Here is a 27,512-nt window from a genome sequence, read left to right as displayed (position 1 = left end):
CTTTTGGGTTTTTCTTCAAAAGATAGCGTTGGAAAAGTTTCATTATATCCTTATTCATAAGCACAGTGGTGTGTTGGAAAAAAGCAAGGATTTTCAGGAGACAGGTTTTCATTCACTAATCATCTGTATGACTTAGGAAACTTTTTTTTAAACTCTTTTATGTCTCTGTTTCTTCATCTGTAGATAGTAATAATAATAGGGATTTCACAGCAGCAGAGACAACACTCCTAGAACTTAATCTGCTGTCAGATATAAAGTAACAGAAAGACCAATAAGACATGGGATCTGCTTTCCCAGAGTATGCTATTGAGTAGGGCCAAATAAGATAAATATAAGATAAATTCTATGAGTTAGAATATGATAACTGTAGGAGATGTCAAATGCTGAGATCCTACTGAAGAGAAAGTTAGATATGCAATTAGGAAGACCTGAATTCATTAATTAATTTAATGAATTAATTAGCTTTAGCTATGTGACCCTTCATTATTTAATCTCTCAGTTTTCTCTTCTATAGCAGCAACCTCTCAGGTTCATTGGATAGATCAAATGAGATATCTGTGCAATACTTTGCAAATCTTAAAGTTCTAAATAAATAATAGGTATAATTATTATTGTATCAAATAGAGAATTTCCAGATAGGAAGGCTAGAAAAAAATTATCATTTTGGGGACGTCTGGACAGATTGAGAACTGACTGTATGAAATTTCTCTCTGTGATACAGAATTAGATTTACATTAAGAACACAACTAATTTTAAAGGCAGGAGCTTAGCCCGATTCTAAGACAACCTTCCTCTATGCTACATTGTCACTCTGTGACATTTTCATCTATGTCTGGGAAAAAGAGATTAATGGATGTTTTAGACTTAACCCCATTCGTGCCCTAGGGCTCTCTATTCATAGTGAGCAGCAATACCCCTTTTTTCTAAATGTGGCTATTTATGATTTTTCTTGCTCTCCCCCTTCTTCCACCCAGCATCCTTTTGTTCCCTCAGGAGCTTCTCAACTTTCTCTACTTTATTCATTCTGTCTTCCATCCTGTCCTTCCTCATTCAGTAACCTGGTTCATCCTTGCTGACTTCCCTTGTCTGTGAAGGGGGATGCTGCTGCTCATGGTGCTTCCCCAGGTCATTCTGGGCACCCCCACTCACAAATATAATTTGAATAGACTTTGCTGTCCTCTCAAGTGTTAAGTCCTGCCCTTAATAAGCCCTTTCTTTCTTCTAGACAAGGCAGGCTCTCCTTAAGATCCTGGACGACATTAAGCCAGAAGATTACTTTAATTTCATCCTCTTTGGGGGCCATGTAAGAGCTTGGAAAAATTCTCTCATCCAGGCCACAGCTGACAATTTGCAGGAAGCCAGAGTCTTTGTGCAAACCTTCAGTCTGGCAGGAGGTAAATGCTGTAGGACTTTGTCCTGCTCTTCTCCATGTAGCGCATGACACTCCATTATTTTCATCCTTTTCTCCTTGAAACAAAACAACCAGCTTGGTCCCTTGTCCAAACTATGCTTGCTTATCTCCAAATGCAGCAACAAATCTGAATGGTGGCTTGCTGGAAGGAATTAACATCCTGAATAAGGCTCTTGAAGTTGACCCCAGGCTCAGAAATAATGCTCCCATAGTCATCATGTTGACAGATGGTGAACCTACTGTGGGTAAGTCCCCAAAGGCCTCATAAACCAGGCAAAGCAATTTGTGAAGTCCACTTAACAAACACTGAGCAGCTACTAGATGCAAGGTTAAGGACCTTGCTATTGGATAGGGGAGACTGATGAATTAACCCTGGTCCCTACCCATAGGAACCTGCTCTTTAGTGACTAATAGGAATGATGAAAACAACTAGAATTTACCTGCTATTTTAAGGTTTACAAAGCACTTTACAAATCTTTTCTCATCCTCCCAATAACCCAGGGTGTTGGGCGCCCATTTTATAGATGAAGTAACCGAGATAGACAAATAGGGCAAGACCCAGGAATGAAGGGGAAGAGATTGGAGGAAAGAGCCCCCATTGGAGTGGGATTATGACTTTGCCAATTTTTGTATCTGAACAAAGGGGAGACCAATCTTGCCCAAATCCGAAAGAACGTCAAGAATGCCATCCAAGGGAAGTTTCCGCTCTACAATCTGGGCTTTGGAGAAAACGTTGACTTTAATTTCTTGGAGGCAATGTCTCTAGAGAATGATGGGACTGCCCGCAGAATTTACAGAGATAATGATGCAGCTGAGCAGTTAAAGGTAGGTAATCCTTGGGACTTCCAAAGCTAGACACTCTTGGTCACAGGCAATACATGATATCCTTGTGTTGGGAAAAACAGCAAAACAAAGCATTGTAGAATGTTAGAATTAGGCAGGGACTTTAGAGATCATCTGGTCCAAACCTCTCATACTATAGAGGGGGAAACTGAGGCTGAAGAGAAGGGACTTGACTGAGGTCATCTATTGAGCTAATTCTGTAGTTATTGAGCTAACAGAACTGGAGCAAGATATTTCACTGCTCTAAGAAAAAGCCCATTTCATAGAAACAACCTGGCGAGATCAAGCAAAAGTGAAATGGAGATGGACGGCTCAGTCATTCTCTACTGTTTCTGTGTCTTTTGTAAAGCCCTTGTTGTCAACTATTATAACTATTATAACTAATTATAGGAACCTAACATATGATTACTTGAAATATTCCCCGTGGTATGAAGGAAACACTGTAATCCCGGATCAATCACTAATTTTCTCTATGATTCTGGGAAGGTCACTTCACTTCTGGTTCTCAGTTTCCTTCTTAATCAAAATGAAGGTTTGGATGAGATGGTTACATCCATTTCTAAGATTCTATGTCCCTGAAAAAAAAAAGATTCTATGTCCCTGAAATCTGTTCCAAGTCACTGTGGTGATCTGACAGATGTTCCTCCTGCAGCAAGTCTGAATGTCTTCCCTCCAGCTTTGCATGAACACAGAAAAGTGTCTAGATTTTTCAGAGATGCAGAACCCTATTACTCTCTCCATTCAGAAAAAGGTGCAAAGAATAAGGAGGAGGTAAAGAGAACCTCAACTGTGGGAAGCCTTTTCTTCAGAGCAGCTTCTTGTGTCTCCTGCAGGGCTTTTACGAGGAAGTTGCCAATCCCCTGCTCACAAATGTGGAATTCCAATACCCTAAGGCCTCCATCCAAGCTCTGACAGAGCATCGGGTGAAGCAGTTCTATGATGGCTCTGAAATTGTGGTGGCTGGACATCTCACTGATGGTGGAAAGAAGGGCTTTAAAGTCGATGTGACTGGCAAAGGCGTAAGTAGCCTAGGAACCTAGATTTAGAGATGGAAGGCACCTTAGAGACACTTACAGATAAGGAAACTGAGGCAGACAGCATTGAATTGACTGGCTAGTCAGTGTCTGAGATAGGATTTGAAACCAGATTTTACTGTGTGCAAACATGTTACCTCCTTTCCCATTAGCTATACCTTCTCCCTAGAAGGCAGCCGAGTCACATTTCTCTTCCCACATATCCCACCCTCAAACTCTACCCACAGAGCAAAACTAATACTTTTTCTGAGCCAAGCAATGTAAGGAATACACCCTCAAATTAAATTTTTAACTACTTTCATTCCTTGGAGAGAGTCTTTGGGACAATGTGAGGATTTTGCTGGGGGAAGCAGAGGAGGTCAGGCTGCACTAAGGGAGAAAATCCCTGGGAAAGGGCAACATCTGCTAGCTTCCCAATTTGACTAATTATTCTTATTGTCTTTGGGGTCAACTCAACAACCCAACAACCATTTATAGCCAACAGTGCTATAAATGCTCTCTAGATTTCAATACTTAGGGGAAAAGCCCAAGTTGTAGGATCATACATTAGAACCAGAAGGGTCTTCAAACCCTAGCACCTCCTAAATTCTGGTTGAGTAGTAGTGAGGGAAAAATCCAACATAAGCCCATCCATTGTAGAGAAGAATAACAGCTCCCCTATATCTTCCAAATATAGTGTTTTGCCTGGAAAAGAAAGGGGAAGACCCAGATTTCTTCCCTGGTTCACTTGGAAAGTATTGGAAAAGGGGCAGCTAGTTGGTATAGTGGATAGAGCACCAGCCCTGAAGTCAGGAGGAGCTGAGTTCAAATCCAGCCTCAGACATCAACACTTCCTAGCTGTGTGACTTTGGGCAAATCACTTAACTCCAATTGCCTCAGGGGAAAAAAAAGGAAAAAAGTGAACTTCATTCATTGATTTGCTGATTCCCGAACACTTGGATGGTATTAGTGCTGGCACCTAATAGATCCTTAACAAATATGTTTTAAATTGGAAAGCTGCAAGGAGGTGCTGGTAAATATGGACAAGATGTGGTCCCTGCCTTCAAGGAGCTTATTATCTCATTGGGGAGCCAAGATGTATGGTCACAGAAAGTTAAATAACAGTGCACAGGCTACCCAACATTGATAGCTAATGGACAGATAGGTAATACCTATGGTGAATACTATGTAGTCAGAGGTGGGAGAGGTCTTTACAAACTGGGGTCATCAAGGAAAGCTATAAAGAAAAGGTAGAAATGTAATTGGATTTTTTTTTTTTTTTTTTTTTTTGCTGAGGCAAGGGCTAAGTGACTTGCCCAAGGTCACACAGCCAGGAAGTGTTAAATGTCTAAGTCCAGATTTGAACTCAGGTCCTCCTGACTTCAGGGCTGGGGCTTTATCTGCAGCACCACCCAGCTGCCCCCCCTATAGTTGAATTTTCTCTGGAGGACATATAGGATTTAGACAAGTTTTGATAAAGCATTCCAGAATAAGGAAATAGTATCAAAAAGACATGGAAGCAGCAACCCGTATCCCATTTGATGATCATTGAAGAATTTGGTCTGGATGAGTGGAGATTATGTATTATTGTAGAGGGCTTCAGATGCCAGGGAAAGGGATTTCATTTTGCTAAAAATAAGACGTGACTTGAGTTGAAGGTCAAGGCTGCACTATCACCACATATCCCCAGACCTCTCATCCAGTGCATTTTTCATCTCCACAATCCATAGGCAGGCCAAGACATGGTGACAACATGCTCAGTTGATGAAGAAGACATGAAGAAAACTCTCCATGAGCGGGGCCACATGTTTGAGCAACAAATTGAGAGACTCTGGGCTTATCTCACTATCCAACAGTTGCTAGAAAAACGGTAACAGCCACAGTCCCCTCACGATTTTTATCAGAGTAGAGCAATAACCCAGATAATCCAAACAATTTTTATTTGGCTTCAGGATACCTGACATGTTTTCTTTTTTGTTTTGTTTTTTATTGACACTCAACTTTTGCCATTGTATTTTGCTCAATAAATTAATATTCATCTATTAGTCAACTATAATCTTCGAGTAGCTATCATTTAAAAAAATCAAAATTAGTTTCTGTTTTCTGAAGCCAGCATTGGGGGAAGATAGCCCTGAATATTTTAAGTGATAATCTGAGATTTTAAATCATAACGAAATTTTCTATAAGGGGACAATATATGATAGAAGTAACTGAACAATGATTAAAGAAAAAATAGTCCATGAGATTTACTAGTATTTGACATGGAATCAAGAACACAACTATTCCAGGTTTACAGCATTTATTTATTTGTTCAAAGTACTTATTAGGTACATTAGAAAGAGGCAATAGGTGCTTATATGGTGCAGATAGGTGAACAGAACGCTGGGCTTGCAGTCAAGAAGACCGAGTTCAAATGCAGCCCCAGACAATTCCTAGTTATATGAGTTTGGGCAAGTCACTTCCTATATTTCCTTCATTTTCCTCAGTTGTAAAATAATGGCATCGACCTTGCAGGGTTGAATGAGCTAATCACTGTTATAATAGTGATATAGTAATTGTAAAGCATAGTGCCTGGCACATGGTAGCATTATATAAATCCTTCTTCCTTTCTCTTCTCCACATCCCTAGTGCTAGCCACCATGTTAGGCAGGGTTTTCTCCCTGAGATATCCATATCTCTAGACCCTCTTGGGCTGGTAAGTCCCGGGACCCTTGACATAGAGCTCAGGACTGTTGTTATCTCTCAGGGCAAAAGCAAACAGTAAAAAGGAGGTGGATGACCTGTCTGCCAAGGCCCTGGAATTGTCACTGAAATACAAATTTGTGACCCCTCTGACCTCCATGGTCATCACCAAGCCAGGAGACTCTGATGACCAGCTCGCCATTGCTGATAAGCCAGGAGAAGAAGGTATGGAAGCGTCTTCAGTCTATAGGATGAGGTGTATTTCAAAGAGTGTTCAGCAATTCAGCAGTTAGGGTTGCTGGTCCAAAGCCAGCTTGGGCTATATGAAGCATCTCCTAGAACCCAGTTTCTTAAACTGTGGTTTACAACCCTATATAGGGTCTCATAACTGAATGAAAGGGTGTCACAAAATTATAATTTATTATCAATAAATGTTTGATTTGTATGCCTATTTTATATACTCAAATATCTAGGATCATAAAAAATTTTTTTCAGGTAAAAAGGGTTGAGTGGAAAAAGTTTAAGAAACCTAGAATATATCTAGTCTCTGCTTACTTGCTTACAGAAGAAGCAAATTTACTTGAACTTTACTCGTTATCTTAAATGCTTGCTTTTTTTCTCCCCAGAGAGAGCAGAATGTAAGTCCTCAATGGCATGATCCTTTTGGGAGTGTTTTTTATGGGAATGAACTGCGTACAACTTCTCTGGGTTGATGGATGCTTGCTTTCTGGGGAGTGCTTCAAAATAAACTGACACACAAATCCTCTTTGAACATGATTCTCTCTTTCTCTCATGACCATACATGGAATTCCACCATGGACTATGGGAGATGTTTTGTCTCTGTGCTGAGCCTTGACAATTTACTGGGGACATTTCTGTGCTTTTTCTTGTTTTCTTTTCTTCTTAATCCCTGATTATATTTCCTAATTCATTGTCAGGATCTTCCCATTTTTCTGCAAAAATTCTTTCTCATTCACCTAGGCTCTGTGCTCCCTGGTTAATAATCATATTGAAAATCACACTAATTCTTTGCATGTATGTACTATTTCATGCCTCTCCAAATATATTCATATCCATTACATGATTTTGCTTTCACCATGTCCTTGAGAGGTAAGTGAATTAGGTTTTATTATTATTATTGTTATAATTCAGGGGCAAAGTAATTGCTGCAGTGAATAGAGCACTAGGCCTGGGAGCTGGGAGAGCCTGAATTCAAATTTGGCCTCAGATACAAGCTCTATGACCCTGGGCAAGTCATTTAATCTAGTTTACCTCAGTTTCCTCAGCTTAATAAATGAGCTAGAGAAGGAAATGGCCAACCACTCCAAAATGTTTGCCAAGAAAACCCCAAACTGGATCACAAAGAGAAGTAACTGAACATTCTTATTTTACAGATGAGGAAACTGAGGCCCAAAGGGGGAGGGATGGCACGATTAATTTGCCCAAGGCTATAAGCAGAGTTAGGGACAAGTTCAGGCCTAGAATACAGGTTCTCTGATTCACAACTCAGGACTCTTATCGCTACACTAGGACCCCTCAGTAATGTAGAAACCCCTCTTTGGTTGTAACTGTGGGCCAGGCAAGGGAGCAGCCTTGGCAACTTTGCCTTGGCTCCCTATAGCCGTGCTCTCCCAGAGAGTCCTTCACAGACAGAACTGTCCACTTCCAGAGGTTCCAAGGACCAGCGGGGCCTCTTGCCCCAGACTTTTGAGGACCCTTTGCCTTGTGGCTCACATGTGGGAGGGGACAGGGTCTTTTCCTCTGGAAGCCTTTGATGACGTATGTGTTCTGTCTTGTTTTATCCATAGTGCTGAGCAAGCCTAGGAGGAGTAAGTATTGAATGCCCCTGCCATCTGTACAGTCTCCCTCTGCTTTCTTCCCCTGGGAGGGGGTTACAGGGCGGCCGTCATTAAATAGTCAAAGTGCTTCTTTTCCTCTAGTATTTTGTTTCCAAACATTAAAGACAGGCATTGTTTCAGGAGTCAAGAGAGTCAACCAAATAATGGGTACCACTGAGTGCTACTGCCCCTTGGGATACCCTCCCCCTGAACATGCCCTCAAGAAGGTCCCTGATGGTAGAAAAAAGAGAAAAGTTCTTCTAGGTTTGTCCAAAGGTGGGGTTTCTTCCCCAAAACTCATTCTGTCCTGTCCTGACAAATATTTATATGAGAGGAAGCTCAAGGGCTGTCTGGATTAGATAATATTTATGTTATAATAAATCTAGTCAGGCAAAACTAATTGCTCCATTGGCCACATCCGTCACATACATGTCTCCTTCTGCACTCTGCATCTGACCCCTCTTTATCAGCAGATGGGTCCTCTGGAATCATGGTAGGACACTGAATGATGGCTTGTTTTCTACAGTATTATTATTGTATCAGTTGATCTCCTCCTGGTTCTGTTCCCTTCATTCCACACTGGTTCATATAAGTTTTCCCAGGTTGGTCTGAAACTATGCCTATTATTTTACAATAATATCTCACTAGAGATAGATATTCCATATTTTATTCAGCTACTCTTTAACTGATAGACACTCTCTTCCCATCCAGTCTTTTGTTACCACAAAAATAACTTTTATAAGTCGTTTTGTACATATTTATTTCTTTGTTTTCTTCAAGGGGTATAAGCCTAGTATTGTTGGGTAAAAGGTTATACTTAGTTTAGCAACTTCTGGGGCATAGTTCCAAATTGCTTTCCAGAATGGCTGTACCAGGAAATAACTTCACCAACAGTGTATGACTACTAACAGCTTGTTATCCCCCAACACTTAGTACAATGCTTGGCATGCAGTAAGTACATAATAAATGCATATTGATTGATTGGTTGATTGATTTTTCCTGGGCAGCAATGATGCTTCCAGCTCAACAGTTCCCTCCTACGTCTCGAGTCCTTTCTACACCTCGGGTCCCTCCTCATCCTCAGGGTCCTCCAGCCCACGTGACCGGTGGTAAGGCCATTCATATTTTGTGACAAATTCCAAGGGAAATCACTTGATGGGGAACAAGTCCAAAGAATAGTCTCCAGGGAGGTTTGGATAACCTCCACCTGGTAGTACAGGCTCACCCCAGGCTTCTTCTGCTCTAACTACTTCTTACCTTTCCCACTCTTGGGAAATAATCAATCCAGAAGCCCTTCCAGATTAGTGGGCAAGTTACCTGGGGCAAACCCACTGCCCCAAAGCTTGGGCCCTCCTCTCCAGGACATTTCATGGCTCAGGCTTCCAAGGCCTTTTCTTCAGGCCCTTTTAAAGGCCACCAAAAGTGTTATACTTGTATCAGATCTGACTGATTGCTAAGATCGATACTCAGACAAGAGTGCCCAGCCAGCCAGTGACACAGCTGGGACCAGAATCCAGATCTCCTGATTCCATTCTCAGGCTGCCTGATTCTTCAAGCTTTCTAGCTTTCCCCTTAGGGACTGCTATGTGGGATAGGAAACAGAATCTTGGACTGGCAGTCAAGAAGATCTGAGTTCAGATCCTACCACAGTAACTGGGAAAACCTCTCAATCTTTTCTAGCCTCAATTTCCCTATCTATAAAATGAGAATAAAAATAGCATTCCCCTTACAGATCCCTTGTTGTAAGGATCAAAGGAGATAATAATTGTGAATGGATTTATATATGATATTATATAAAGAATACACGTATGTATACAAACATACATATATACGTGTGTGTGTGTATGTGTATATAAAATGGGAATAATAATAACATTCCCTTCACAGGATTGTTGTAAGGATCAAAGGAAATAATAGTTGTGTAAGTGAATTTACATATCATAAAATATACATATTTTATAAATAAATATATTAAAATATAAATTAACATTTAAAATGTGGAATAATAAAATACACATATACACACAAACATACATATTTACATTTGGATAGATAGATATCTCGAAGAGCTTTATGAATACTATTACTCAGAGACTTGTTCAAGTCATAAAGAAATATTTTTTTTATAGCTCTTTAAGTTTTCTAAGGCCTTTTGGGGTTGGTGACCACAGAGAAAAATGGGAATTTCAGAGGAAAGGATAAACTCAGTTATAAGAAGTCTTGGATATTTACTGTGGGCCCCACTAACATGCCTGCAGTACTAGTCTCAGCTTGCCTCGGCTCCTTTCCTTTTGCACTGGCTCCTCTTCTCTCAGCTCTTGTTCTACTTATAACCTTCCAAATGCCTTATTTCTGAGGGCTGCTAGACAAAAAGCAGAGATGCTTAGGGGAGTGAGAACTTTAACAAAGAATTCAGAATTCATATCCATCTCAGAGAATCCCAGATTTGTGGTTGTTTTCAGAATCTACCTTGTATCATACATGGTATCTCTTCACTTTGTTCCCAAACATCTCCTGTCATAATGCTCCTGCCTACTACCTTCCTATTCTGACTCTTCTTAGGGGCCAGAAGGTTGAGCTTATTAGAGCTGGACTCCTTAGGGGATAGATTACTTTCCCTTCTGGCCAAATATCACCTAAACAGGCAGACCGTCCCTATACCTTGCCCACCCCAGATACCAGATACCAGAATTCCTAGATATACCTCTGCCCACAGTGGATGGAGACCCACACTTCATCATCCAGGTGCCCGAGAAAAACGATGCCATCTGTTTCAATATCAATGAGGATCCTGGTGTGGTGCTGAATCTCATCCAAGACCCAGACACAGGTTGGGACTGATGTGGGTCTGGGGCAATAAGAGGAGGGTCACATAATTTATGGGGAGGGCAAGAAGGAAGGGGACCTTATAGTTCAATAGGATCTCTATACACTTTTTTCCCCAGGGATCACAGTGAATGGACAGCTCATTGGTGATAAAAATCATAACAATGGGAAGAACAAAAATACTTATTTTGGACGGCTTGGGATTATGAACCAGAAGACAGGATTCACATTGGAGGTGACACCTCAGAACATCTCCCTTCACTCTGGCATGAAGGGACCTGTATTTTCCTGGCTGGACCAAATCACAATGAGGCAGGAAGGGTAAGGTAGCCTGGCTCACTTGAGAGAACAGAGTATAAGTGGACCCAGTGTCTAATTTTCCATCCCCAGAAAACAAAAATCAAAGTTTGTTCTACTGATCTTAGCATTAGGCACAAGAGGGGAGGCAACACAGAGAGCTCAGTCCCTGCCTTTAAAGGGTTTATTGTCGAATTGGAGAGCTAGGAAGTCGGTGTGCACACATACCCCACAGGGTCCTCTCAAGAATATTTTGTAGCTTTTCTGAATCATTCCCCAGCAAGAATCACAGCATCAGAGGATGAAAGACATGACGTGATCTAAATACCACATTTTACAGATGTAGGATCCAAAGAACTAAGTGGCAGAGCTGGAATGTCAATTCAGATGCTCTGACTTCAAATCTAGGGTTCTTTTCACCATAGGGTGACAGTAACAATCATCCCTACTCGGAAACTGATGGTTTCCATGGACGATGGAGCCACCATGGTGGTTGTCTTGCATCGCGTGTGGAAAAAGCATCCCATGCACCAAGATTTCCTCGGGCTATATACAGTGGACAGCCACAAGATGTCACCACGGACACATGGGTTGCTGGGTAGGATTCTAAACTGCTCTGATTTTGTCATCCTTGGGATGTGGATGGGAAGGGCTTCTCTGGGGTCAAAAATCTATAGCAACCCCTGAATTTCTGTGTTTCCTGGGATATGTCTGACACCATAACAAGTTATTAATATCAGCATACAGAGGACCTTTGGATCCCTCTGACTTTTATGCTCAGTATTGAAAAGCAGCATCTTATTTACTGAACTTTTATTTCTGGGCAAAACCTTTAGCCAGCTAGATCTAAAACAAGGGACAAATAACAGAGGATGTGCCAGAAATGTAGGACTGCATGGGTCAGTGATTTCTAAAGAGTGACAGCTAATGGTCCTTATGATTTCATACATGTTAATGTATATAGCATGATAATGACTAAAATTTTCTGATTGATAAAATTGATAAAAATGATATTTTTTTAAAGATTCTGTGACCCCAAAACTTCATTCAGTGCAACCTCATGTCACTAGAGCTCATTAAAAATTAGATATGATTATTTCAGTAGTCTTATTGGCCATAATTTTATCTCTACAAATTAATGATAAGATGTATTTTGATGCTATTTGATGTCCCAAAATTCATCAAAATAAGATGACTTAGAAGAGTTATTATGGAATAAGAACACAATACCAAACAGTTAAATTGACAGCAAGATCCCATTTCATTCAATGAATAATTTCCTTTTGGTTACTGATATGTCATCCAAAGTATAGGAGTTGAGAGGGAAGACCCTGTTGGAGTAGTCCTTACTGGCAAAAACTAAAGACCTACCAATCTAGATTAAAACTGATAGTTTTAATGTCATTTCAAATGATATCCAGCAGGTCAGCTTTTATTATTCTTTCCTTCCTTTATTCAGCAAACATTTAAAAGCACCTGCTCTCTGCTAAGGCTCTGGATTGAGTGTCTCAATCTTTCATCTTTCAGAAATGCACAAATGTTAACCATAACTTGTGATGAAAATTTGCAGGACAGTTTCTTCATTCTTTTGACTTCGAAGTTTTTGATGTCCAGCCTGGCTCTGACCCCAAGAAGCCCGATGCTACAATGTTGGTGAAAAATCATAGACTGGTAGTGACCAGGTAAATAAATCAACAAATATTGCCTTTGGGGCAATTTCTTTGTGTCTTTCAGGGTTGTTAGGACAAAGTTATAAAACCTCCTTTGAAGTGAGTGGGCCCTTTCCCAGGATGAATGTCCAGAAGCTAGGGCTGAAAGGCAGACTTCTCTTATTCCATCTCCACTCCTTTCCAGATTGCTGGGAATCAACCTGTCACATCTCTTAACAAGAGTGGCCTCCTATCAAGCTAGCCATCCCCAAACATCTCAAGAATCTCATTTACTGGCAGAAGGATCCCTAGTATTGGCAAATTCTGTGTAGAATATGACCATAGCTTCCTCAAATTTCTAAGTCATTATGCACAATCTGATTTAGAAGAATCCTTCACTCTATAGACCAAATAACTTAATCAGGCTTTGGCTAAAAGCCCCACCTTGCATTCTCAACTATTTTCTGTATTTTGTTCCTACTCCTAGCAAAGATGTACTTTTTACTATCCTCACATCCAACTGGGAATACAATGAGAAAGGTTTGATTTGCAAGGGAAGAATGAAGTTTGGAACATGCAAAAAGCAAAGTAGAACTCATAGTGCTGAAAAATTATGTGATTTTATGAATTAACTAATTAACTATTTAAATTACTATATGACCCATAAATTAACTTGTCAGGTCTATTCTTCCTAACCCTTTCTCCCCATTAAATCTGGCTATCATAATCTCCTGGCATCCTTTCTAGTTTCTTTAGAAGTCATGGGTCTCCACTTCCCAATGATGTCTTAGTATCAATAGGTCTCTGCTCACCTTCCACCACATCTTTCCTAGCAGGTTTAAAATGAGGACTGCCTCTGGAACTAATTAATAAAACATAATTATGTCTTGCTGGCCACTAGGTCCTCTGCCACATCACTGTTGTTACATCAAGTCTGATACCTACATTATGACAAACATTTTCTTGATCAGTTTTACCAGAAAACTTCATCTCTTCACACACCTTCTCTGATTCTTACTGTCTTACAACCCAGTTCAGGAATTTCAAAACCAACTTAACCAGCAAAACCAACTTAACCAGCAAAACATTTATTGGCCCTTTTCTGTATTCTGGACTGGGAACTGAGAAAGCTTCTGGGGTAGTGAAGGGCAACTAACATCATAATTAATAAATAGAACACCAAGCTTGGAGTTAGGAAAACCTGAATTCAAATTTTATCTCAGATACTTAGTAGCTGTGTGATCCTGGGCAAGTCACTATACTTTACCTCAGTTTCCCCATCTGTAAAATGAGCTGGAGAAGGAAATAGCAAACCCATTCCAGTTTCTTTGCTAAGAAAACCCCAAATGGGATCATGAAGAGTCAGATAAAAAACAAATGAACAACAACTGGAAAAGTGGAGAAGTGTCAGGTCAGAGAAGGCAAGTTTACTTTCCTCCTCAAAAAGTCATTTGCCCATGCTCACACAAGTAGCAAAGAGGCAGGCTTGGATTTTGAATCAGGACTGAGATTTGAATCAAAATCCTCTTCCTCTAAACTCAGTTTCTTTTCCAGTGTCCCAAAGAGTCTTAAGACAACATGATGAAAAAGTTCAAGAATCTAGAAATCTCCATTGCAATATTAGCAAAGCAACAGACTCAAAGAAAAATATAATTATTTAATTTGAGATCAAAATAAATGAAATAGCAGATGAAAATTTAAAAATAGCTCAGAAAATGACAGAAAAGCATTTGGAATCAATACCAACAAAAGTGACACCTGTAGAATAGAGTAAGAATGGAAGATATTTAAGAATTATTGGCCTTACCCCCAAACTGTGACAAGAGACTCATCATTATATTTCAAGAAATCCATACAAGAAAAACTTCCATAATTATCTTAAAAGTACAAATTTCAAGTCAATAGGGTGCCAACAAGGGTGAATCTGAAAATCTAGACTTCAAACTTAGGACAAGGTGACGATATTATAAATGGTCAAGAAAAAAAAAGACAATATATATCTGAAAGCTCCAATTCACATTGCAAAATATTTTCCCTAAAGTTATCAAATCAAGAAAAACAATAAATACAAATATAGAAAAAGCTTGAATATCATGTTTCCCTGAAAAGCTAAGAGACAAAAGACAGCCATTTTAAGTCTACTTTTATATGTTGAATTAATGATGGGAATGGCACAAACTTAGATCAGCTTTTGACATTAAAAACCGACAAAACTACAGTTAGAAATAAATCATCAGAAATTAATGAGTAATTTGCAAATGTGATCATACTAGTTATAGCTAATTGCTGTGTTAATACTGCTATGTCAACATTTCCCTATATTACCATGGGGAAATTAAAAACTACAGTAGTATTATTTTGGGTAATAACCAGTAACAAATAAGTTTGAAAGGGGGAAAAGAACAGAAGCATAAATTGGTTTTAGATATGACTGAATATTGAAGTGCTAGAGAAAAAAAGAGCAGGTTAATAAGGGAAAGATGGTGAGAAGTAACATCAGAATGACAGTCATATAAATGTGGAGAATAATGAAGAAGTAAAGTTTTTGCAAAACATAGTCTTGCAACTTATAGTTGTATAAAAATAGGAGTTTTTTGTTTTGTGTGTGTATTAAGATTGGAGAATGATTAATTTTTATACAATTAGAAAGACTGTACTCTCTTTTCCCTGAAAATGAGTAATTTAACAGAATATAATATAATATAAGTCACATTGAACAATTATAATTGGTAGAACAAAGTCCTACTTCAAAGCTCCATAATGCTGTATAGCGGTAGCCCAGAATTTTCTAAGGTTATACCTTAGAACTTAGTAGTGGAGAACTACATTTGTCAAGTGGAGCTCTATAAAGGACATGACTGAGAACATCCAAAAGTTTTATCACTAGCTCCATGGCATTGTCATTATAATTTATCAGAATTTGCCTGTCTTTTAGGCAGGCAGCTAGGAGGTTGTAGTCACTAGGGGCACTGGACTTGGAGTCAGGAAGTCTGAGTTCAAATCCCTCTTCAGACATTTATCACCCGTGTGATTGTGAACCAGTCCCTTAGAGCCTCTGTCCTCAATTTGCTCATCTGGAAAATACAAATAATTCTACAAAGTTGTGAGGATCAGATGAGATAATAGTATCTGTTACATGTCTTGCAAAACCAAAAGCTCTATATAATGTTGGCTATTTATTTTAGTATTGCTTTCATTTCCATTACTGTAGTCTGCATAAATCAGCAGTTCTCAAGCTTTTTGCCTTCAGCACTACCTTACATTCTCATAAATTATTGAGGATCATAAAGAGCTTTTATGTATGTGGGTAATATCTATTTATATTTACTCTATTAGAAATTGAGACTTTTAAAATGTATACTTATATATTCACTTAAAATAGCAAGACCATTACATATTGTCATAAATGACATACTTAATGAGAAATACTTGTAATTTCTAAAACAAAAATAATTTAGTGAGAAGAGTGTGGCACTGTTCTATTATTTTTTGCAAATCACTTTAATATCTGACTTAGTAGAAGACTGGATGTTTACTTCTTCATTCAGTCTATTGTAACATATTATTTTATTTGAAGAAATATGAAAAAATATGTTCTCACACAGATAGGCAGTCAGAAAAAGGTAGAGTGTTTTAATAGGTCAATGACATTTTAGTATTATTTTGAAAATAGTTTTGTTTTCATAGAACATTTTCTCATAGAACATGTTCCTAAAAGAGTCTTGGAGATCCCCAGGAATCTGTAAGACTATGTTTTGGAAAACAGGGTGAATTGTTATTCTGGTTCTCTTTATTTCATCCTGCTTAATTTCCTGAAAATTTCCCCAATTTTTTCTGTGTTCCTCATATTTATGATTTCTTATCATGCAATAGTATTCTACAACTTATGTGAACCAAAACATCTGTTTGGAAATTTTAGAATCAAGAAGCACTATTTTGTTTCCAGATTTTTGTTACCACAAATTGTGCTACTGTAAATATTTTTAGATGTATTGAACCTTTGTTTCTATTTTTTTACCTCCTTGGGATTGCTGTATAAAAGGATATGACTATTTTGGCAATTTTTCCCATAATTCCAAGTTTGACATATAATTTAATGCTTGGTGACTTCAAAGGCAAAACTGAGGTAGAAGAAGACTGAAAAAATATGTTGGAAAACAAGATTCAGTACTAGTAAATAAGAAAGGTTATAGACTATTTAGAAGCATTGCATATATATCTTGAATATTTTTTTAAAAAAGAGAATTGGAAGATATTGCACATATGAGTAACAACGCCAAAAGGAACTGATTACATTTCAATGGGCTATAATTGATTGATTACTAAGGTGGTATCCATTTCTCAATTAACTATCTAGGTACAATCAGATCACTATCTGATTGTTTGTTAGAGGAAATCATAAAAATCACTATCAAACTAGAAGAAAGAACAAAAATGAAACAAAGATCTATCAATCAATTGAAGCAACTCCAACCTGATGTATTTAAACAATTTGTTGATGCTGAAAAATGTCAAATGGATAAAAGAACATTAACTATTTATGTGGACATAGTTACATCTACATTAATTATTTACATTTCTTAAGGAAATTTAACCACTGCAAACTAATTGTCACAATGAGATAAAAAATCCTGAGAGCCTTCTTATCAAGAAAACACTTGATTTCATTCCAAGGAGAGAAATGTGGAATATCAACAAGTAAACTCATTCATATTTCTTTTTGTCTCCCTAGAGGCTAGCACAATGCTTTGTACAAAGTAGGTGCTTAATAAATATTTGTTGTATTGAATTGTTAAGATCTTACAGAGGAAGACGATGGAAGATTATAAATAGTATCCTTTCATAAAATGGCAAGAAGAATACTGAAAAGAAAACAAGTTAAAAAGAAGTTTGATGAAATATCCAACTAAGAAAATAATATTCAGGATATGTAAGAATGAAACTGGAAGAAAAACAATAAACATTTAAAAATGGGGGGGGGAATCTTTGAAGATTTTAAAAAACAAATATTTTTTCATCTTCCAAGACAATAGAAATATATATTGGAATTCTAACATAGAGAGCCCCTTTATAGATAAGTTGGGAAGATAAGCAAAAATTTATGAAAATTTAGCTAATGGTAGAAATTCTGTAATTGCAGTGATGACTTCAGAAAAATCTGAATTTAAAATAAATATTGGGAGCGTTAGGAGAATGCTCCCATTGGGGAAGCATTGGGAGAAAAACTCCCAATTGCGTGTCATAGTCTGACCAAGAGACATTCTGATCCATTTAGTTAATTTTGTTTGAATTATTAGGCCAATCTCTTTTAAGAGGCCATAGATTTAATTGAATAATGCCTGTTGACTTCCTAGAGCCTACAGCTGAAGGTAATTCTGTTTCAAAATAACCAAGGGCTACCTATTCTCACCACCCCATCCCACAAGAATGGTGTTCAAGCAAATGAAGAACTGAGAGATGTAGGAAATATAGTCTTCTAAAGATATCTATGAGCTACTTGTAGCTGGATCTTCTAGTCAACCTACCAAGTCTTAGGATAAAGATGAAAAATTCTTTCATTTTACCATGGCTAGAAGGCAAACAGTTCTGCTACATCAATCAAGTTGAAATTTCAGAATATACAGTGATATGAATAGATTTTCATTCTGGTCTCCAGAATATTCTCATACTTATCAAAAATATTGTATTTAGCAATAAGAGCAAATCCTTTGAAGGTGGTCGTTTTGGAGATGAATTAGTTGGAACAATGAAGAAAGGCAGTTCACTGTGTCTATGTTTATAGAAAATATTTGATTTCTCAGTCTTTCTCTGACCCCTTGACTGAAACTGAGAAAGAATTACAATAAAGTAAGATTAATGAGGTCCAACTAATGTTGATATGGCCTCTAAGTATTCAACACAACAAGCAAGAACATTCCCCATTGCTGGAGCAGTGTCTTTTTGGAAAAATTGAGCAACAGCTCAACTATGTGCAGTGGAAAATAGAGATTAAAAATTAAATATAACTTGACTAACATGACAAATATGGTGTTAAAAGACTTGTCAAAAAGAATTTAAAGGATTCAATATGTTATCCCTTCCCACTATGCGAACATACAGGAAATAATTTGAATTCTATAGGTTTTGTTCACTCTTTGCCTGGGTATACATGCAGTATTAGAGAAATAGTGCCTTATTCTTGCTCTAAGAATCCTCTGCTATGTTAGAGCTGGAAAACAACAGATGGATTTAATAAGGAAAGACTGAATTAAATAAGGGAGATGAATTAACAGTAGATTTCCTTTGCAAGATACCCCCAAAACAATATGACATAAGCATAATTTTGTTAAAGAACCTGCAGAAAAGACAAATTGAGAAAACTAATTAGAGGTGTAATTGAAACTGAAGCCACTACTGACTAAATTTCATTACATACTCTAGAAATGCTAAGTATTCTAATATCAGCCTTAAAAACCCAATATTTAGTACTAAACAACTGAAATCATTACACATTAAAATGGAATGTTCAGTACTTCTTACCATTAAATTTTCAATAATGAAAAACCTAAAACATCTATTTCTACTTTTTCCATCTTAAAGCTAAAAGATTTTAGATAATATTTTAGGACATTATTCCATATAGCAACACAATGTATTTTTATTAGTTTCAGAATTTCCCATAATCCTTAAAATTCTGCACAACATGACTAAATCTTTATGTTTTTAATGATAAAAAAGACCATTTTTTCTTCTCATTCTTCCCCTCCCAAGACAGACTAATTTGTCTAATTGGACATTCAGTTGATACATTTTTAAACCTTAAGAAAAATAGAAAATATGTGTGTTTTTAATGAATTTGTTGAATATTGACCATGTAATATTTAAACATGCTAAGTAATTTACACTTATGCTGCTCTTGTTAGTACCCAGAAAAGATAGATTTTAATTTTGTTTTAAAAAATAAAATCTGTGAGCCATTAAGAAGACCCAAATTGAATTGTTACAATAGATGGAGCCATTATTTTCAGTCAAGAAGAATGTCTAGTTGCAAAGTAACCTATTATGATTCTATAAAATTGCTTGAATACTAGCTTCATAAACATGAATAGATATTCCTGAACAGATATAGATAAAACATAAATCAGTCTTAAGATCATTTTTATTAGCTGGGCTTGTTGAAAATAGAAAGTACTTGTGTTTTATAGCATAACTATTTGTTTACGATAGTTTTATCCCATGAGGATAAGTATCTCTAACAATTGATATAGTAACAAAGAATTACAATTCTCTTGTGAAAGTTTTGTAAGTATTTTTATTCTCATTTTCTCTCAAAAAAAGAGAATGTAGCATTTAAATCTCAATACAGTCAACATCTTGTCATCTAGAAATAAAAGCGTGGGAAGATGTCTTCTAGGTAAAAATTCCTTTTTCATTTAACCTTTCTTCTAACATGATAGTCTTCACAATTACTGGAGAGACATTGCTAATGGAGAATGAGTTGGGACCAAAATTTAATAGGAGTGAGAAAGAGAGCTAGACTGTATTTGGAAAATGGTGCATCATCTTCAATGAACCTAAGCTGCTCTGTGACATAAAACTCCGTAATTTTTAATGTCAAGAGCCTCCTGGTAATGACATGTGGTTTCAAATAGTGGAGCACTGCAATCATAAAATAATGAAAATTGCTGTCAATGGGAAGATTCATGAGGATGGCAAGTAGGCTTCAGGATGTTACTGCTGATGACTTGTATGTAAGAAGTGACTTAAATGATGCCATTCAGGAATATATGATCAGAAAATGAGGTGGACCAGTCATATAACAAGAGTGAGAGAAGACAGATGGACAGCCCGATTTCTCCAGTGACACCTACAGAATGTTAAAAGGCCTCCAGAAATACTTGAAGGATATTGGATACATTCTCCATATAAAACTTCTAGAAGAAAATGGAATGAACAAGAATTTCACAGAATATAAAAACAAGAATGAATTATTATCTGGGCCACCATTAGGAGTAAAGATGCAACATTGAAACAAGGCAATTATAGTATGCTTTATCTGCCACTGACTATGTACCTAATAAGATAAATATAACAGAAGAATTTTTTGAACTTCAAAATTAGATATATTTTAAGTACTGTACTGATGTTCTTTGTTTTTACATCACAGAATGAACTCAGAAATAGAAAAAGATGTATGAAATAATTAAAGCAAAGAAAGCAGAACCAAACCCACAGTATATAGAGCAACTACAATTATGTAAATAACAAGAAAATAAGAGAAACAAAATATGAAAAAAAATACACGGAAAGAAATTAAAAAAACACATAGGACATTTTTGTTATCTTATTAATGTAACTCTTAAACTTTGATAGAAGTGAATAATTTTATGTACAATCCTTTATTTTTATTTTTGCATTTAAATGTTTATCTTTTTTGATGTTTTGCTAAGATTATATTAAAATAGAAAAATTTTTGAAGAGAAGCAAGAGAAAAAGAAAGAAGTCCTTATTCTTGACCATCTAGCGAGGGAGACAAGATTAACATGTATAAAATAATTAGAGAACAATTACAATTATCAATCAACATAATAACAGGGACAAGAATTATCATAAAAATTATATTAATTACAGTAAGGGACAAGGCTACATGGAGCATGGAAACCATTACAGTTCATGACCCCATTTGTGATTTTCTTAGTACTGGAATGATTTTCCATTTGCTTCTCTAGTTCATTTTAAAGATGGGGAAACTGAAGCAAATAGGGTTAGGTGACTTTCCCAAGATTATATAGTAAGTGTCTGAGGCTGGATTTGAATTTAGGTCTTTAACTCCAGGATTGGTATTCCTTCCACTGTGCCATCTATCTGCACCACTGCAGTGGTGTAGTATTAAACAAAGAAGATTTTCTGTGGGTTTTATGTGGGGCCTGAAAGAAAATAATGAGGAAGGATTGAGGCAAACATTCTAGGGTCTTTGATCCTCTCCTCCCTGTTCCCACTAACTCACAGCCTTTGGTGGGTGAAGAGAAAGCCACAGTCATCATGCATGGCTGGGAATCTACCTTTCTTGGGTGGCTTATACTATAATTCATGTATTTCTCCTTCTAGGGGCTCACAGAAAGATTACAGAAAAGACCCCTGGCTGGGCAGTGACATCTCCTGCTGGTTTGTGCATAATAATGGTGACGGGCTGATTGATGGCATCCACACTGACTACATCATCCCCAGCATATTCTAACCCCACCATTTGGGAAAATCTTTTGTTTTTCACGAGTTTGTTGTTCTGGTCATATGAGAGTCTCCCCCTTAGCATTTGTGCTTGAATTTAAATGGGAGGAAAAGCATTGTCAGCTTATGGGATGAGTCTGGATGGAGCAATGGCCAGCAGTTCAGTATGTTCACATGCCCTCTGACCTCACTCCTTTTTGCTTTTTAAATTAGATTTTTCCATGATCTCTTTCAAATTCTGTTTTATAATTATGGTTGATATTTTGTATACCTCATTAAATAGTAGCTTCATTCCACTTTGCAACTATGTATATTTAGGGAATAGGGGAGTGATTACGGGGTGGGGGGTTGACAGCTGAAGAGCCCAAGACAACCCATAAATGAAACTTTAAAGATAGAGCTTCAGACATGGCAAACTAGAAGGAGAGAAAGAAAGGGAATGGTATGGCTAACAAAAATCAGAAAAGGTATTTGACCTGGGACCTGGCCACCTACCCTCCCAAAGGATCAGCATCCTCTCCTTAAAATCCTCAAAGTTGATTGTCTAGGGACTGGTAAACATTTTTTTTAAACCAGTAACTCACTTTTTTCCTATCATCTCTGAATCTTCTCTTTTTGTGAAAATAGTTTTTCCTATAATTCCATTCTCCCTATTCCAAGGGAACATGAATAATTATGGAATTCCAACAAATCCTTCTCAAAGGTGGGTCTCTAGGAAAATAATGATTTCAAGTTGTTCTTACAAGGAGACCCCAGTATAACTATATAGATGTTGATTTATGAAGCTTATTTCACTCCCAGTATCTTCTTCAAATGAATTAGAAAAATAACTAAGTAAAGGAGGCAAGGTTATTATTGTCTTCCATTTTCATGGCCTACATGCCTGCTTTTATTGTATATATCTGAGATCAGCAAAATAATCTTGACTTTGTGTTATGTGAACCTATAATTTAAAGTCTACACAGAATGGTTATGATCTGGGAGGATGGACCCCCCCCCAAAAAAAAAGGGAAAAGAAAAAGAAAAAAGTAACAGTTCCTCTTTTTTCGTCCATTATATACCCATGTAAAATTTGCTCCTAAAAATCTCCAAGTATAGGTCATGTCTAGTTTCTACAAATATAGATTTTAAAAGTTCCCAGATCTTGTACAATCATTCAAGATAGCAAAAGCATATGAGTAGAACCCCACAGAAAATGTAGAAAGCAGAGAGCTTATGATGAGACAGTGTGAGATACTGGGTAAAATGTTGAACTTGGAATAAGAAAGAACTGGGTTAAAATCCATTTTTTAAAACCATGAGCTAGTCAAACTTCTCTGTGTTAAACCTCTCTAGGTCTCCATTTCCTTATATGCAAAATAAGGAGATTGGATTCAGAGCCATAAAAGTCTCTTCTAGCTCTAAATTTATGATTCTATGAAATAGCTGCAGAAAATATATCACACATTCAAAGGGCTTAAAGAATAATATAGGCAAATATGGAGACTACAATATAGCACTAAGTGGTTCTCTTTAGAAGGAATGCCACTGGGGCAGCCTTTTGCCATATTAATAAATCTTCCCATCAAGTACTTCACAGTATACCCCAAACTCATGTCATGTCACTCTCAATTCAGAGATAAGCTTCAGATGATCCCCCATATATTTCACTCTACCTAAAAGCTGTCTTGGGATTGCTGAGTAAAAAACAACTTTTCCACTGTACTCATACTCTCCAAATAACTCACATAGTGCATGTGTTTCTGTGTGTGTGGTGACAAAGTTCACATCTTTTGCTCTGTTTCTCCCAGTCCCCATACTGTGGCTCTCCAGCTGAAGGATCATGTGGGTACTGCTTTTCCTGATTAAGAAATCCTCTTCTCTCTTTAGAAGGCTAAACCACCGAACCCTTGAACTTAACTTGGAATTATCCACAGACACTAGTGCTGTTCAGGAAATCTTGGCTAGGAGATTAGATTCTGGTATTTCACTGCCTTGACAATCAAAAGACAAAAGGAAAAAAGCTGAAAAAGTGTTTTCTTATTTTTATAGAATTAGCTATTCCAGCAATAATCTACCCTAAGGAGTTGCATCTTGGGGGCAGATCCAGTCAACATAAACCAATCAAAGCCATATGTCTGACCTCTTAACAAGGTATATGCTTTTCTTGGGAAGGTGCTTTCCTAACTGTAGACAAAGATTTATCAAATAAGAGATTCTCTTGGCTAATCTTTTTACACTATATTAAGCCAGCTAAAATCTTTTCTATCTGTTCATGTACACTAGCTAACAAAAGCAAGTACTTGAACTTGCCAAAAAAAAATTAATGATTAAAGATTGTTTGAGTTTACAAAATAATCAAAAGATCATGTTCCATAGTACAGAGACAAAATCCTTATAAATGTACCTCTACCAAAAAAGAGCCTACGGTCATTTAATACAGATACATATCGCTGAGCTGGTAAATGCATGTGCTCTTCCATACATTATGAATCTTTCCTGATGATTTTACTAGGACTGAAAGGAAGATGGCCTCATAGGATCAGCATGGTGTGGTGAAAAGTATGGTGGAAAGGGAATCAGGAGACCTGGACTCTAGTTCTAGATTCTTAACTATGTTTTTTTTTTTTTTTGGGGGGGGGGAGGAAAGTCCCTTTCTATCTTTGGGCTTTAGTTTTGCCATCTATAAAATGAGGAAGCCAGACTAAATAATCTTTAAAGTCTTTTTCAAATCTTACACTCTACAAGCTTATAAATCTAATTGACCACCAAATATTGATTAAGCACTTAATGTGTGCCCAGGTAAATAGAGAAAGAGGGCATTAACAATTAGGGAAAATCAAGAAAAGCTTTATACAGGACATGATGCTTGAGATCCATTTTGAAGGAAGAAAGAGAATTCTATGAAATGGAGGTGAGGTCAGAGCAAATTCCAAGTATAGGAGATAACAAGGGAAAAAACATGGAAGCATGAGATGGAGTATTGTGTATATTACAGCAAGAAACTACGTGAGTGGATTATAGAGTGTGAGAAGTGGAATAATGTATATTTAGACTGGAAAGATAGATTGGGATTAGACTTTTAAAAACCAAACAGTCTATATTTGATTCTAGAATCAATAGGGAGTCACTGGAGTTTATTGAGTCTAGGAATGATTTAGTCAGATCTGTGCTTTAGGAAAACCACTTTGGCAATTGGATAGAGGATGAATCAGAGTTGTTAAAAACTAAAAAGCCTAATTAGGAGGCTTATTGTAATGATCTAAGAGAGACACCATGAGACCTGGAACTAATGTGGTGACTGTATGAGTAGTGAGAATGGGCCAAACATGAAAAATATGAGGGAGGTAGAAACAGCAAGATTTGGCAATTGATGCAATATGTGGAATAAGAGAGAGGAAGGAGTAAAGGGTAATTCCAAGGTTACAAACTTGAAAGACTGGAAGAATGATGGTGCCCTTGACAGAAATAGAAAAGTTCAAAAGGGAAGTTGGTTTGAAGGAAAAGATGATAGATTTTGTTTTAGAGACAGCAGGTCTGATGTGTTTATGAGATAGGTTTTTTCTCATATTTTATTCTCAACCATCCCTATGATTCAACTACATTGCCTTCTTGTTTCTCATTGTGTAAGACATTTCATTTCTGTCTCAAGGTCTTTGCATTGACTTTGCCTATAACTGGAATGTTTTCCCTCCTCACTCCTGCCTCATTCTTCAATACTTCCTTTAGGATTCAACCAAAAACCCATTTCCTCTCCTAGCTGCTAGTATCTTTACTTCTCAGATTACCTTCTACCTATTTATATGTGTGTGTATGTGTGTGTGTGTGTGTGTGTGTGTGTTATATATAGATTCACACAATACATATATATACCTATATGCATATATATACATTTTTGTGCATATATACCTAAATGTATACATATAATACATACACACACACAGTGAGCCTGGTGACTTTGTACAGCCCTCCTTCACTTAAATCCAATGAACTTGCAGGTCATGGCTTCACCTTTGTGATGTCATGGTCCTTTTCAAGAATGATAGAAGCACAACGAATGAGCTATGTCTTGTATGAACCCATTTATTTATATGTTGTCTCTCCATTTAGAATGCAAGTTCCTTTGAGTAAAGGGATGAATTTTCCCTTTCTTTGTATCCTCAATGCTTTAGCTCAGTACCTTATTCATAATAATTATTTAAAAAATGTATACTGATTGATTAATTACTGACTGATATGGGACTGCAGAGCTGGAGAGTGATGAGTTGAAAAAATATATATATATATATCTGCAGGTGTTATGCATAGCTGTGATGCTTAAATCCATGGGAGCTAATGAGGTCATCAAATAAGAATATGTGGACAAAGAAAAAAAAGAGGGCCCAGCATAGAGTTTTATGGACATAACTATACCTATAGCATGTTATATGTAAAGGAAAGGATTTCCTCCCTTTTCAGTTAACATATTTGTAAAATGTTATCCTACACATTCAGTTTTTAAAATTTTAATATTTTTATTGAAGCTTTTTATTTTCAAAACATATTCAAGGATAATTTTTCACCACTGACCCTTACAAAACCTTGGTTCTAATTTCCCACTCTTCCCCTGGATGGCAAATAATCCAATATATGTTAAACATGATAAAAACACACATATAAATCCAATTTCTTACTGCACAAGAAAAATCAGATCAAAAAGGAAAAAAAATGAGAAAGAAAATAAAATTCAAGCAAACAACAACAAAAGAAGTGAAAATGCTATGTTGTGATCCACTCAGTTCCCACAGTCCTCTGTCTGAGTGTAGATGGTTCTCTTCATCAGAAGATCATTGGAACTGGCCTGAATCATCTCATTGTTGAAGAGAGCCACATCCATCAGAATTGATAATCGTATAATCTTGCTGTTGCTGTGTACAATGATTTCCTGGTTCTTCTCATTTTACTCAGCATCAGTTCATGTAAGTCTCTTCAGGCCTCTCTGAAATCATCCTCCTGATCGTTTCTTACAGAACAATAATATTTCACAACATTCGTATAAAATAACTTATTCAGACATTCTCAAACTGATAAGTATCCATTCAATTTCCAGTTTCTTGCCACTACAAAAAGGGTTGCCACAATCATTTTTGCACATGTGGGTCCCTTTCATGTTGATATTTTAAAACGTAATGAGCAGTATGAATGTAAGAGTAGAATAGCTTTCTTGAGAGGAGATCCTTGTAAAGATGTGGAGAGAGGGAAGAGGTAATTTTTCTCTTTACTCTGAATAGTCATATAGTTTTGAAGAGGAAGACTTGGAGTCTTCCTCTGCACAAAGAAAGAAGCTTTCCCATCTCATAAAATGATCAAGGCATAGACATAAACTTATTTCCACAACAAAATATCATCATGTCTGACAGGATAATGTGAATATGTCAGCTAAGGTGGGCAGGAATCCCCTTTCTTACATATTGATGGTGATCAAAACAAATTTGAAAAAGAACAGATAATCAGGAGGAAAACTAGGAGAGATCAAGGTCAAGAAATCCCAGAGAAGAAAAGAGTATTGAAGAAGAAAGTATGGTCAATCACTGTTTAAATGCTTCAGAGAAGAGACAGAACATTAAGAGAAGCTCATCAAATTTGGTAATTAAGATGACTCAATTAACTTTTTTTTTTTTTATTTAATAGCCTTTTATTTACAGGATATATACATGGGTAACTTTACAGCATTAACAATTGCCAAACCTCTTGTTCCAATTTTTTCACCTCTTACCCCCCCCCCCCC

General features: G+C 37.0%; 1 protein-coding gene across 1 annotated transcript in view; it reads left to right on the top strand.

Moving 5' to 3' along the window:
- The window catches only part of LOC100925940 (inter-alpha-trypsin inhibitor heavy chain H1), a 36,061-nt gene extending 13,999 nt beyond the window's left edge, over positions 1 to 22,062 (top strand). Inside the window, exons 10-23 of the mRNA XM_023498302.2 lie at positions 1,226 to 1,394; positions 1,531 to 1,656; positions 2,055 to 2,236; positions 3,088 to 3,273; positions 4,998 to 5,137; positions 6,014 to 6,174; positions 6,576 to 6,587; positions 7,758 to 7,778; positions 8,795 to 8,896; positions 10,504 to 10,617; positions 10,733 to 10,934; positions 11,336 to 11,508; positions 12,481 to 12,592; positions 21,647 to 22,062. Of these exons, the coding sequence (XP_023354070.1) occupies positions 1,226 to 1,394; positions 1,531 to 1,656; positions 2,055 to 2,236; positions 3,088 to 3,273; positions 4,998 to 5,137; positions 6,014 to 6,174; positions 6,576 to 6,587; positions 7,758 to 7,778; positions 8,795 to 8,896; positions 10,504 to 10,617; positions 10,733 to 10,934; positions 11,336 to 11,508; positions 12,481 to 12,592; positions 21,647 to 21,776 (1,830 nt within the window). The 3' untranslated portion in view covers positions 21,777 to 22,062. The remainder of the gene's footprint in view (positions 1 to 1,225; positions 1,395 to 1,530; positions 1,657 to 2,054; positions 2,237 to 3,087; positions 3,274 to 4,997; positions 5,138 to 6,013; positions 6,175 to 6,575; positions 6,588 to 7,757; positions 7,779 to 8,794; positions 8,897 to 10,503; positions 10,618 to 10,732; positions 10,935 to 11,335; positions 11,509 to 12,480; positions 12,593 to 21,646) is intronic.
- The last annotated feature ends 5,450 nt before the right edge of the window (positions 22,063 to 27,512 follow it).

Source organism: Sarcophilus harrisii, chromosome 1, assembly GCF_902635505.1.
Source record: "Sarcophilus harrisii chromosome 1, mSarHar1.11, whole genome shotgun sequence".
Taxonomy (NCBI): domain Eukaryota; kingdom Metazoa; phylum Chordata; class Mammalia; order Dasyuromorphia; family Dasyuridae; genus Sarcophilus; species Sarcophilus harrisii.
Note: the sequence above shows the minus strand (reverse complement) of the source record. Positions and strands in the feature narration are given on the sequence as shown.